Consider the following 15,289-nt stretch of genomic DNA (forward strand, 5'->3'; position numbering starts at 1 on the left):
GCACTGTACTGCCTCTACCTGTACTACATGTACTGTACTGTTCTCTAGCTGTACTACATGAACTGTGCTGCCCTCTACCTGTACTACATGAACTGTGCTGCTCTCTACCTGTACTACATGCACTGTACTGCTCTCTACCTGTACTACATGTACTGTACTGCTCTCTACCTGTACTACATGTACTGTACTGCCTCTACCTGTACTACATGTACTGTGCTGCTCTCTACCTGTACTACATGTACTGTACTGCCTCTACCTGTACTACATGTACTGTACTGCTCTCTACCTGTACTGCATGTACTGTACTGCTCTCTACCTGTACTGCATGTACTGTACTGCTCTCTACCTGTACTACATGTACTGTACTGCTCTCTACCTGTACTGCATGTACTGTACTGCTCTCTACCTGTACTACATGTACTGTACTGCCTCTACCTGTACTACATGTACTGTGCTGCTCTCTACCTGTACTACATGTACTGTACTGCCTCTACCTGTACTACATGTACTGTACTGCTCTCTACCTGTACTACATGTACTGTACTGCTCTCTACCTGTACTGCATGTACTGTACTGCTCTCTACCTGTACTACATGTACTGTGCTGCTCTCTACCTGTACTACATGTACTGTACTGCTCTCTACCTGTACTGCATGTACTGTACTGCTCTCTACCTGTACTACATGTACTGTGCTGCTCTCTACCTGTACTACATGTACTGTACTGCCTCTACCTGTACTACATGAACTGTGCTGGTCTCTACCTGTACTGCATGTACTGTTCTGTTCTCTACCTGTACTACATGAACTGTACTGCTCTCTACCTGTACTACATGTACTGTACTGCTCTCTACCTGTACTGCATGTACTGTACTGCTCTCTACCTGTACTACATGTACTGTGCTGCTCTCTACCTGTACTACATGTACTGTACTGCCTCTACCTGTACTACATGAACTGTGCTGCTCTCTACCTGTACTGCATGTACTGTACTGTTCTCTAGCTGTACTACATGAACTGTACTGCCCTCTACCTGTACTACATGAACTGTACTGCCCTCTACCTGTACTACATGAACTGTACTGCCCTCTACCTGTACTACATGAACTGTGCTGCTCTCTACCTGTACTACATGAACTGTGCTGCTCTCTACCTGTACTGCATGTACTGTACTGTTCTCTAGCTGTACTACATGAACTGTGCTGCCCTCTACCTGTACTGCATGTACTGTACTGTTCTCTAGCTGTACTACATGAACTGTGCTGCCCTCTACCTGTACTGCATGTACTGTACTGTTCTCTACCTGTACTACATGTACTGTGCTGCCCTCTACCTGTACTACATGCACTGTGCTGCTCTCTACCTGTACTACATGCACTGTACTGCTCTCTACCTGTACTACATGCACTGTACTGCCTCTACCTGTACTACATGTACTGTACTGTTCTCTAGCTGTACTACATGAACTGTGCTGCCCTCTACCTGTACTACATGAACTGTGCTGCTCTCTACCTGTACTACATGCACTGTACTGCTCTCTACCTGTACTACATGTACTGTACTGCTCTCTACCTGTACTACATGCACTGTATTGCCCTCTACCTGTACTACATGCACTGTACTGCTCTCTACCTGTACTACATGTACTGTACTGCCTCTACCTGTACTACATGCACTGTACTGCCCTCTACCTGTACTACATGTACTGTACTGCCTCTACCTGTACTACATGCACTGTACTGCTCTCTACCTGTACTACATGTACTGTACTGCCTCTACCTGTACTACATGCACTGTACTGCCCTCTACCTGTACTACATGCACTGTACTGCTCTCTACCTGTACTACATGTAGTGTACTGCCTCTACGTGTACTACATGTACTGTACTGCCCTCTACCTGTACTACATGCAATGTACTGCCCTCTACCTGTACTACATGTACTGTACTGCCTCTACCTGTACTACATGCACTGTACTGCCCTCTACCTGTACTACATGCACTGTACTGCTCTCTACCTGTAATACATGTACTGTACTACCTCTACCTGTACTACATGCACTGTAGTGCCCTCTACCTGTACTACCTGCACTGTACTGCTCTCTACCTGTACTACATATACTGTACTGCCTCTACCTGTACTACATGCACTGTACTGCCTCTACCTGTACTACATGCACTGTACTGCCCTCTACCTGTACTACATGTACTGTACTGCCTCTACCTGTACTACATGCACTGTACTGCTCTCTACCTGTACTACATGCACTGTACTGCTCTCTACCTGTACTACATGTACTGTACTGCCTCTACCTGTACTACATGTACTGTACTGCCTCTACCTGTACTACATGTACTGTACTGCTCTCTACCTGTACTACATGTACTGTACTGCCTCTACCTGTACTACATGCACTGTACTGCCCTCTACCTGTACTACATGCACTGTACTGCTCTCTACCTGTACTACATGTACTGTACTGCCTCTACGTGTACTACATGTACTGTACTGCCCTCTACCTGTACTACATGCAATGTACTGCCCTCTACCTGTACTACATGCACTGTACTGCCTCTACCTGTACTACATGCACTGTACTGCCTCTACCTGTACTACATGCACTGTACTGCCTCTACCTGTACTACATGCACTGTGCTGCTCTCTACCTGTACTACATGTACTGTACTGCCCTCTACCTGTACTACATGCACTGTACTGCCTCTACCTGTACTACATGCACTGTACTGCCCTCTACCTGTACTACATGTACTGTACTGCCTCTACCTGTACTACATGCACTGTACTGCTCTCTACCTGTACTACATGTACTGTACTGCCTCTACCTGTACTACATGCACTGTACTGCCCTCTACCTGTACTACATGTACTGTACTGCTCTCTACCTGTACTACATGCACTGTACTGCCCTCTACCTGTACTACATATACTGTACTGCCTCTACCTGTACTACATGCACTGTACTGCTCTCTACCTGTACTACATGTACTGTACTGCTCTCTACCTGTACTACATGCACTGTACTGCCCTCTACCTGTACTACATATACTGTACTGCCTCTACCTGTACTACATGCACTGTACTGCTCTCTACCTGTACTACATGCACTGTACTGCCCTTTATATACTATTGCTGCTATAGCATTACAGCTAACAGAGGTAACTTTGAGTACAGATAATGTAGTAGATGTTGCCTGCAGTCCTATGTAACACCACACATAATGTAGTATTTGCGTCTTGCAGTCCTATGTAACACAACAGATAGTCGTTTTTGTGTCTTGCAGTCGTATATAGCACCACAGATCATATAGTTGTGACCTGCAGTCCTATGTAACGCCATAGATCATGCAGTAGTTGTGATCTGCAGTCCTATGTAACCCCACAGATCATGTAGTTGGGACCTGCAGTCCTATGTAACACCACACATCATGAAATTGTGACCTGCAGTCTTATGTAACAGCACAGATCATGGAGATGTGACCTGCAGTCCTGTGTAACATTTAGTTTACTGTGTTGTAGTAACAGTATTGCTGGTGTTTTGCACCGTTCTCCATTGACCTATAGCCCGCGTCTTTAGGTGAAGTATAAGACATCTTGGGGGGCGGGGAGTCCCACTGTTTGATCCCTCCACCTCAGGGGATATTTTTAGGCGCAGCTTTCGTCCACAGTTGTCAGGACTCAGGACTTGGGTTACGCGCTGGGATCTTGGCCTCCGTCCTCGGGAGATTATCCCGGATATATTTTTAATAAATTGTCTTATGTTTCCTCCTTGTGAGACAGAACATTCCGGAGACTCTCATGTCTATATATGAGCAGGCTGAGAATAGCGCCGGGGCCCCGGCCGACACCTCTCCGTACATATAACAGGAGCGACAACACGGCGAACGCTGCCCCAGACCTGTGTACCACAGGGGAGAGCGGACAATGGTAGAGCAGGGGAGAGGGAGGAGCTGCTGATAGCAGCCAATCAGGTTACAGCTAACATTATCCAACCAGAACCTGAGAAATAAGAGCTGGAGTCTGATTGGTTGCTGTGTGATAGATGTGGAATCAGTGGCGGATCCGGGGGGGCGCAACAGGGCAATTGCCCCCCCCCCCCAAGCTGGCGGCGGCAGGGCACAGGGAGATGAACTCTTCCATTGTGGAAGCGCTCATCTCCATAGTCATCTGTATCGCCGTCCTCAGGACAGCGATACAGATGACTGTGCTGAGGTAGGGGAGGGAGAGGCGTGTCCCTTTCTCTTCCTCTGATAGGCTGCTGGCCTAGTGCCTGCAGCCTATCAGGGGCCGGCGCAGGCGGCGCGATGACGTCATCGCGCCGCCTGAGCGCTACAGAGCGGGACACAGGCCGGAAGAGGCCTGCATCGCATCGCTGACATGGAGGTAAGTATGTGTTGTTGTTTTTTTTATATATATACACAATACTTTTACTGGCACATGGGGGGCTGTTATCAATACTGGCACATGGGGGGCTGTTATCAATACTGGCACATGGGGGGGCTGTTATCACTGGCACATGGGGGGGGCTGTTATCACTGGCACATGGGGGGGGCTGTTATCACTGGCACATGGGGGGGGCTGTTATCACTGGCACATGGGGGGGGCTGTTATCACTGGCACATGGGGGGGCTGTTATCACTGGCACATGGGGGGGGCTGTTATCACTGGCACATGGGGGGGCTGTTATCACTGGCACATGGGGGGGCTGTTATCACTGGCACATGGGGGGGGCTGTTATCAATACTGGCACATGGGGGGGCTGTTATCAATACTGGCACATGGGGGGCTGTTATCACTGGCACATGGGGGGGGGCTGTTATCACTGGCACATGGGGGGGGCTGTTATCACTGGCACATGGGGGGGGGGCTGTTATCACTGGCACATGGGGGGGGCTGTTATCAATACTGACACAAGGGGGGCCGTTATCAATACTGACACATGGGGGGCTGTTATCACTGGCACATTGGGGGGGGCTGTTATTACTGGCACATGGGGGGGGCTGTTATTACTGGCACATAGGGGGGCTGTTATCACTGGCACATGGGGGGGGCTGTTATCACTGGCACATGGGGGGGGGGGCTGTTATCAATACTGACACAAGGGGGGCTGTTATCAATACTGACACATGGGGGCTGTTATCACTGGCACATTGGGGGGGCTGTTATCACTGGCACATTGGGGGGGCTGTTATCACTGGCACATTGGGGGGGGGCTGTTATCACTGGCACATTGGGGGGGGCTGTTATCACTGGCACATGGGGGGGCTGTTAACACTGGCACATGGGGGGGGCTGTTAACACTGGCACATGGGGGGCTGTTAACACTGGCACATGGGGGGGCTGTTAACACTGGCACATGGGGGGGCTGTTAACACTGGCACATGGGGGGGGCTGTTAACACTGGCACATGGGGGGGCTGTTAACACTGGCACATGGGGGGGCTGTTAACACTGGCACATTATTGGGGGCACTATAGGGGCATCTACTGAGGCCACAAAGAAGGGGTATTTTATATGAGGCGCTCTATACAGTACAATTTTATACTGGGACACATTATGGTGGGTACTATGGGGAAGGGGGGAGAGGAGTACTATGGGGTCATCTACGGGGGGCACTAAGAAGGGGTATTTTATACTTGCAAATTATGGGGGACACTGAGGGCATCTACTGGAGCATTTTATACTGGTACATTATGGGGGGCACTAGGAGAAAGGAGGGTGTGGAGCACTATGGGGGCATTTACTGGGGGCACTATATAAGGGTATTTTATACTGGCATATTATGGGGACATTAGCTCACCTGGGGGCATTAAAAGGGGGTATTTTTTGCATTGTCACATTATAAGGAAAATTATTTCTACTGGGGGGGCATAATGGTGGGCTTTATGGTATGACCCCCTAGTAGCAGCACCAGCCTCTCCCTGCTCTGCTATCCCTCTGCCCCTTCTCCAAATCCTTATTATGAAATCTTTCTCATTAGGATAAAACACAACATCAGCTCCGCCGAGCCCCCGGCCAAAGTGTGGAAGTGGTGTCCGAGATCCCCAAGGGCCAAGCCAGGTAACTGTAAGTGTTCATGTGGAATATGTTATACACATATAGCATACACTGTGCCCCACAATATACAGTATACCTCTACACTGTGCCCCACAATATACAGTATACCTCTACACTGTGCCACACAATATACAGTATACCTCTACACTGTGCCACACAATATACAGTATACCTCTACACTGTGCCACACAATGTACAGTATACCTCTACACTGTGCCCCACAATATACAGTATACCGCTACACTGTGCCACACAATATACAGTATACCTCTACACTGTGCCACACAATATACAGTATACCTCTGAACTGTGCCCCACAATATACAGTATACCGCTACACTGTGCCCCACAATATACAGTATACCTCTACACTGTGCCCCACAATATACAGTATACCTCTACACTGTGCCCCACAATATACAGTATACCTCTACACTGTGCCCCACAATATACAGTATACCGATACACTGTGCCCCACAATATACAGTATACCTCTACACTGTGCCCCACAATATACAGTATACCTCTACACTGTGCCACACAATATACAGTATACCTCTACACTGTGCCACACAATATACAGTATACCTCTACACTGTGCCACACAATATACAATATACCTCTACACTGTGCCCCACAATATACAGTATACCTCTACACTGTGCCCCACAATATACAGTATACCTCTACACTGTGCCCCACAATATACAGTATACCGCTGCACTGTGCCCCACAATATACAATATACCTCTACACTGTGCCACACAATATACAGTATACCTCTACACTGTGCCACACAATATACAGTATACCGCTACACTGTGCCACACAATATACAGTATACCTCTACACTGTGCCACACAATATACAGTATACCTCTACACTGTGCCACACAATGTACAGTATACCTCTACACTGTGCCCCACAATATACAGTATACCTCTACACTGTGCCCCACAATATACAGTATACCTCTACACTGTGCCCCACAATATACAGTATACCTCTACACTGTGCCACACAATATACAGTATACCTCTGAACTGTGCCCCACAATATACAGTATACCGCTACACTGTGCCCCACAATATACAGTATACCTCTACACTGTGCCCCACAATATACAGTATACCTCTACACTGTGCCCCACAATATACAGTATACCTCTACACTGTGCCACACAATATGCAGTATACCTCTACACTGTGCCACACAATGTACAGTACACCGCTACACTGTGCCACACAATATACAGTATAGCTCTACACTGTGCCACACAATATACAGTATACCTCTACACTGTGCCCCACAATATACAGTATACCTCTACACTGTGCACACAATATACAGTATATACCTCTACACTGTGCCACACAATATACAGTATACCTCTACACTGTGCCACACAATATACAGTATACCTCTACACAGTGCCACACAATGTACAGTATACCTCTACACTGTGCCCCACATTATACAGTATACCTCTACACTGTGCCACACAATATACAGTATACCGCTACACTGTGCCACACAATGTACAGTATACCGCTACACTGTGCCACACAATATACAGTATACCGCTACACTGTGCCACACAATGTACAGTATACCTCTACACTGTGCGACACAATATACAGTATACCTCTACACTGTGCGACACAATATACAGTATACCGCTACACTGTGCCACACAATATACAGTATACCGCTACACTGTGCCACACAATATACAGTATACCGCTACACTGTGCCACACAATGTACAGTATACCGCTACACTGTGCCACACAATATACAGTATACCGCTACACTGTGCCACACAATGTACAGTATACCTCTACACTGTGCGACACAATATACAGTATACCGCTACACTGTGCCACACAATGTACAGTATACCGCTACACTGTGCCACACAATGTACAGTATACCGCTACACTGTGTAGTCTGTTCTACAAGCACCATTGTTTTGTGGCGGCGGACAGAAAATAATCTGGAAGTGCCCCTCCCGAGACCAGGCTCTGGATCCGCCACTGTGTGGAATTGGAGCTGGAGTCTGACTGGCTGCTGTGGGATAAATAAGGAGTAAGAGCTGGAGTCTGATTGGTTGCTATGGGATAAATGAGGAATAAGAGCTGGAGTCTGATTGGTTGCTATGTGCAAATGTGGAATAGGAGCAGGAGTCTGATTGGTTGCCAGGGTCCAGTTAAGAGATAAGAGCTTAAATCTGACTGGTTGCCATGGCTGGTAATGGAAAATAAGAACTGATATCTGATTGGCTGGTATGGGATAAAGAGCTGTTCTCACATTGGTTGGTCCCTAAAAATTATGACCTGGAATTTGATTGGTTGCTATGGGAGCAAATGAGAAATAAGGGCTAAAATCCGATTGGTCGCTATAGTCCTAATAAACACTAAAAGCTTCCGGTAAGGCACAGTTCACACCAGCGTTAGTTTCCTGTTCATCTGATCTTCAAAAGAACTTGAAAACAAAGAAAAAAAACGGATCCTGAGCATCTATTATTCACATTTGCGTCTAAGATCTGTTTTTATAGAAGGAAAAAAAAGTCCTGCATGGCGGCTAACAGATCTGATGGAAAACCAAATGTGCATAAGAGATGCGCAGGATCCGTTTTTGTATAGGATCCGGGGTATTTTCCGTTCTTCCGAAGAATCAAGAACGGAAAATGAAACAGTGATGTGAACTCTCCCTAAAACGAGTGTAAGCTCTGCGGGAGAGCGAGGCTGGTCAGGGACAGCTCTGGAGCTCCCTCTGGTGGCACGACGTTTTAGGGGGAGTTCACACAATATTTGCTATACGCCTCCCACTGATTTCAATGGGAAAAAGATGTGGTCGTTTACATTGGGTGTTTCTTTTTCTTTCTCGCAATTTTAAAAAACCACATTCCGCATCGAAATTTCGTCTGTATAGCCGTGCTCAGCCCCCGATGTCCGGCAGGGCGGTATAACACGTGTGTATATTTATACAAACAGGCGACATCGATTAAAGGAGCAGCCATCAGTTTTTACACATTTATTTCAGGGACACTGGCGGCCGCAGCGTGAAGGGCACCCTACACGGCCGGACCAAATAAATTAGCGGCAGGGGTCGGTGGCGGGGGCTCTCATAATTAGAGGGTTTAGAGTAATGAGGACCCCCCAGTGCAGTGATTCTGGCTCACCCCGAAGTCATGGCCGCACACACCGTCACCCCCATCATCTGGAGACCGGCGATGGATTATCAGAAATGGCGCAATCCCTTTGCTGCTGGACGCACTTCCTTTGACTTCTATGGGGTGAGGCTGTGACCAATGTCACCCGCCATACTGTGCCTCTGTACGCCGTCCTCACCGAGCCGTTAATTTATTCTGGTCCTGTGGATGCAGGGTAATACACATTATGTGCACCTCAGCGCCGCCATCTTCCCGTCTGCGGCTTATTCCTGGGTCGTCATAAAAACCTTAAAAACACAAAGGAAACAAATTAGATGAAAAAAGCAACTGAAGCCCATAATGTACAGCAAGGGAACGTAATGGATCTCACCCTTATACTCTAGCCACATCCAGAGCAGCATTCACAATTCTAATACTCCAGTAACAACCAGAGCTGCATTCAAATTTTTTTATACTCCAATCTAATCCAGAGCTGCATTCACAATTATTTTACTCCAGTCACAACCAGAGCTGCATTTACAATTGTTATATTCCAGTTCATTACAAAACTGCATTCACAATTACTATACTCCAACTGCATCCAGTGCTGCAGCCACAACTTTTTATACTTTAGTCACACTCAGAGCTGCAGTAACAATTATTATATTCCAGTCACACCCAGAGCTGTAGTACCAATTATTATATTCCCTGTCACACACAGAGCTGTAGTAACAATTATTATACTCCAGTCACACCCAGAGCTGTAATAACAATTATTATACTATCACACCCAGAGCTGTAGTAACAATTATTATACTCTCTATTACACCCAGAGCGGCAGTAACAATTATTATATTCTGTATCAAACCGAGAGCTACAGTAAAAATGATTATACTCCAGTCACACCCAGAGCTACATTCTTATTTCTTATTCTACAGTCACAACCAGAATTACTTTCACAATTCTTGTACTCCAGTCACATGCAGTTCTGCACTCCCAATTATTTCACAATGTTTTTTGCTCAGTTTTACACCTTATTCACGCCCAGAGCTGCACTCACAATTACTTCAATGTTTTTTTTTTGTTTCGTCTTTTGCTCATTTTGCTCCTCCATGAATCGTGGCAAGAACTGTGACAAAGCTGCACCTGCTGAAGGACCTACAGGTGGTCACATGACCTCTAAAGGTCCTCAAGGGACAGGAGGGAGGAGGAGCCGCTGGGAGGATCTGGTGCCTGTTATCAGGGGGCCTGGGGTCTGCGTTTATTTAGGGTTCTGCCCTAGGTCATTATTTAGGGGGTCCGCCCTTGATCATTATTTAGAGGGTCCGCCCTGGGTCCTAATTTAGGGGGTCCGCCCTGGGTCCTAATTTAGGGGGTCCGCCCTGGGTCCTAATTTAGGGGGTCCGCCCTGGGTCCTAATTTAGGGGTCCGCCCTGGGTCATTATTTAGGGGTCCGCCCTGGGTCATTATTTAGGGGGTCCGACCTGGGTCAGTATTTAGGGGGTCCGCCCTGGGTCCTTATTTAGGGGGTCCGCCCTGGGTCCTTATTTAGGGGGTCCGCCCTGGGTCATTATTTAGGGGGTCCCTCCTGGGCCATTATTTAGGGGGTCCATCCTGGGCCATTATTTAGGGGGTCCATCCTGGGCCATTATTTAGGGGGTCCCTCCTGGGCCATTATTTAGGGGGTCCATCCAGGGCCATTATTTAGGGGGTCCATCCTGGGCCATTATTTAGGGGGTCCATCCTGGGCCATTATTTAGGGGGTCCATCCTGGCCCTGGGCCATTATTTAGGGGGTCCATCCTGGGCCATTATTTAGGGGGTCCATCCTGGGCCATTATTTAGGGGGTCCATCCTGGCCCTGGGCCATTATTTAGGGGGTCCATCCTGGGCCATTATTTAGGGGGTCCATCCTGGGCCATTATTTAGGGGGTCCATCCTGGGCCATTATTTAGGGGGTCCACCATGGGTGATTTATGGGTGTGAATTTGTGCCATGGATTCATTGTGGATTCTGGTAGGAAAAGTTCCAGCATGGCAGGGTAAGGCCTCATGCACACGAACGTATTTTCTTTCCATTTCCGTTCCTTTTATTTTGCGGACCATATACGGACCCATTAATTTCAGCAGGTCTGCAAAAAAAAAAACGGGAGGTACTCCGTGTGCATTCCATTTCCGTATGTCTGTATTTCCGTTCCGCAACTGTTCTATTAGGGGCCGGCTGTTCCGTTCCACAAAATACAGAATGCACACCGACGTCATCCGTAATTTTTGCGGACCGCAAAATACATACGGTCGTGTGCATGAGGCCTAAGGAGAAGAGGGAGCTCTGGGAGGAGTGTGAGGCCTATGGTCTATGTAGTCCACCACTGCAGAGCCGTGCCCAGGTCCTCCCTCACCAGTCGGGGGCGCTGTACATCCACTACTGCTCCTCATTACTGCTGCTGAGCACTCCGCCCCTGCAAAGGGAACCTACTTTTGTGGTGACGGTTTCTCGAGTCTTCAGCCGCAGCTTGTTGACTTGGGACTCGGCGATGTCCGCCCGCTCCTCGGCCTCCTCCAGTTCGTGCTGGACCCTTCTGGCCTTAGACAAGTGGGTGTTGGTACTTTCTTCCTGCAGACAGTAAAGAAAACATGAAAGGGTTAATCAGCGGCATCCAGAGACATCGGCAACAATACATAATGCTGAGCAAGTACTGATCCTGAATTACATAATCTACTCTAGTCACATCCAGAGCTGAATTCACAATTCTTATTCTCCAGTCACATCCAGAGCTGCACTCATAGTTTTAAACCTCAGTCATATCCAGAGCTGTGCTCAGTATTCCACCACTTTCCTGTTAGCATTCAGCTTCTACTGCCGCCTGCTGCCGATACAGCGTACGTGTAGTGATGTAGAAAATAATCTCCAAATGCAGTGTAATAAAGCACTGCATGCAGCTCTGTGTGCAACTGTATACTAAAACAATGTGAATTGTGAATGCAGCTCTGGATGAGACTGAACTATAAAACATAATGCAACAGCAGAATTATGAATTCAGCTCTAGATGTGGCTGGAGTGTAAAACGCGATGCAACTGCAGGATTATGATAGCAGCTCTGAATGTAACTAGCCTATAAGACATGATGTAATTGTAGAATTATTATTGCAGCTCTGGATGTGACTGGATAAGACACAATGTAGCTGCACAGTTATGAATGCAGCTCTGGATGTGACTGCAGTATAAACTGTGGTCTAATGCAGGATCAGTAAAAGCAGTTAGTGAACATTCCTGAAGATTTAACCCCTGAGATGCTGTTCAGTAAGGGTCTTCTGAAGCTGTGGGTCCCCTCTCTGCTCGTACTCACCGCCTCCTCGGTCAGCCTCTTGTAGGCCTTCACTTTCAGCTGCAGCTTATCAACCAGATCCTGGAGCCTTATATTGTTCTTCCTGTCCTCCTCAGCCTGAAGAAAAGGAGGAGAATGGTAATAAGACGTCCTGAAGGAGAATGAAAAAAGATCCCCGGAATATATCTTACCTGGAAGGTCAGCTCCTTCACCCGTCTCTCAAACTTTCTCATGCCCTTAATGAAATCTGCACTTCTCCTCTGCTCCAAATCCAACTCTGACTGCAGTTCTCTCACCTGCAGGACAAGAAGGGAGTAGTGAGACGGAAGAAGCAGCCCACAGGGGGCGGTATTAGTGCACTTATACATAGGAGGCAGTATTATAGCAGTTATATTCTTATACATAGGAGGCAGTATTATAGTAGTTATATACTTGTATATAGGAGACAGTATTATAGTAGTTATATTCTTATACATAGGAGCAGTATTATAGTAGTTATATTCTTGTACATAGGAGCAGTATTATAGCAGTTATATTCTTGTACATAGGAGCAGTATTATAGTAGTTATATTCTTGTACATAGGAGCAGTATTATAGTAGTTATATTCTTGTACATAGGAGCAGTATTATAGTAGTTATATTCTTGTACATAGGAGGCAGTATTATAGTAGTTATATTCTTGTACATAGGAGCAGTATTATAGTAGTTATATTCTTGTACATAGGAGCAGTATTATAGTAGTTATATTCTTGTACATAGGAGCAGTATTATAGTAGTTATATTCTTGTACATAGGAGGCAGTATTATAGTAGTTATATTCTTGTACATAGGAGGCAGTATTATAGTAGTTATATTCCTGTACATAGGAGCAGTATTATAGTAGTTATACTCTTGTACATAGGAGCAGTATTATAGTAGTTATATTCTTATACATAGGAGCAGTATTATAGTAGTTATATTCTTGTACATAGGAGGCAGTATTATAGTAGTTATATTCTTGTACATAGGAGGCAGTATTATAGTAGTTATATTCCTGTACATAGGAGGCAGTATTATAGTAGTTATATTCTTGTACATAGAAGGCAGTATTATAGTACTTATATTCTTGTACATAGGAGGCAGTATTATAGTAGTTATATTCTTGTACATAGGAGGCAGTATTATAGTAGTTATATTCTTGTACATAGGAGCAGTATTATAGTAGTTATATTCTTGTACATAGGAGCAGTATTATAGTAGTTATATTCTTGTACATAGGAGCAGTATTATAGTAGTTATATTCTTGTACATAGGAGCAGTATTATAGTAGTTATATTCCTGTACATAGGAGCAGTATTATAGTAGTTATATTCTTGTACATAGGAGCAGTATTTAGTAGTTATATTCTTGTACATAGGAGCAGTATTATAGTAGTTATATTCTTGTACATAGGAGCAGTATTATAGTAGTTATATTCTTGTACATAGGACGCAGTATTATAGTAGTTATATTCTTGTACATAGGAGCAGTATTATAGCAGTTATATTCTTGTACATAGGAGCAGTATTATGGTAGTTATATTCTTGTACATAGGAGCAGTATTATAGTAGTTATATTCTTGTACATAGGACGCAGTATTATAGTAGTTATATTCTTGTACATAGGAGGTAGTATTATAGTATTTATATTCTTGTACATAGGAGGCAGTATTATAGTAGTTATATTCTTCTACATAGGAGCAGTATTATAGTAGTTATATTCTTGTACATAGGAGGCAGTATTATAGTAGTTATATTCTTCTACATAGGAGGCAGTATTATAGTAGATATATTCCTGTACATAGGAGCAGTATTATAGTAGTTATATTCTTCTACATAGGAGCAGTATTATAGTAGATATATTCTTGTATATAGGAGCAGTATTATAGTAGTTATATTCTTGTACATAGGAGGCAGTATTATAGTAGTTATAGTCTTGTATATAGGAGGCAGTATTATAGTAGTTATATTCTTGTACATAGGAGGTAGTATTATAGTATTTATATTCTTGTACATAGGAGGCAGTATTATAGTAGTTATATTCTTGTACATAGAAGCAGTATTATAGTAGTTATATTCTTATACCTAGGAACAGTATTATAGTACTTATATTCTTGTACATAGGAGCAGTATTATAGTAGTTATAGTCTTGTACATAGGAGGCAGTATTATAGTAGTTTTATTCTTGTACATAGGAGCAGTATTATAGTAGTTATATTCTTGTACATAGGAGCAGTATTATAGTAGTTATATTCTTGTACATAGGAGCAGTATTATAGTAGATATATTCTTGTACATAGGAGGCAGTATTATAGTAGTTATATTCTTGTACATAGGAGCAGTATTATAGTAGTTATATTCTTGTACATAGGGGGCAGTATTATAGTAGTTATATTCTTGTACATAGGAGCAGTATTATAGTAGTTATATTCTTGTACATAGGAGCAGTATTATAGTAGTTATATTCTTGTACATAGAAGTATTATAGTAGTTATATTCTTGTACATAGGAGCAGTATTATAGTAGTTATATTCTTGTACATAGGAGCAGTATTATAGTAGTTATATTCTTGTACATAGGAGGCAGTATTATAGTAGTTATATTCTTGTACATAGGAGCAGTATTATAGTAGTTATATTCTTGTACATAGGAGGCAGTATTATAGTAGTTATATTCTTGTACATAGGAGCAGTTTTATAGTAGTTATATTCTTGTACATAGGA

At 44.7% G+C, this 15,289-nt stretch overlaps 1 protein-coding gene across 2 annotated transcripts in view; it reads right to left on the reverse strand.

Annotated features, from left to right (window-relative positions):
• Positions 1-9,092: 9,092 nt before the first annotated feature.
• LOC121005322 (myosin-3) overlaps positions 9,093-15,289 on the reverse strand; it is a 74,230-nt gene continuing 68,033 nt past the window's right edge. For both annotated transcript variants that reach the window (XM_040437984.1, XM_040437985.1), the window contains exons 38-41: positions 12,741-12,845; positions 12,571-12,666; positions 11,700-11,837; positions 9,093-9,533 (exon numbers count right to left, since the gene is read on the reverse strand). In XM_040437984.1, coding sequence (XP_040293918.1) covers positions 9,510-9,533; positions 11,700-11,837; positions 12,571-12,666; positions 12,741-12,845 — 363 coding nt within the window. In that variant the 3' untranslated portion in view covers positions 9,093-9,509. The remainder of the gene's footprint in view (positions 9,534-11,699; positions 11,838-12,570; positions 12,667-12,740; positions 12,846-15,289) is intronic.

This window comes from Bufo bufo, chromosome 6, assembly GCF_905171765.1.
Source record: "Bufo bufo chromosome 6, aBufBuf1.1, whole genome shotgun sequence".
NCBI classification, from domain to species: domain Eukaryota; kingdom Metazoa; phylum Chordata; class Amphibia; order Anura; family Bufonidae; genus Bufo; species Bufo bufo.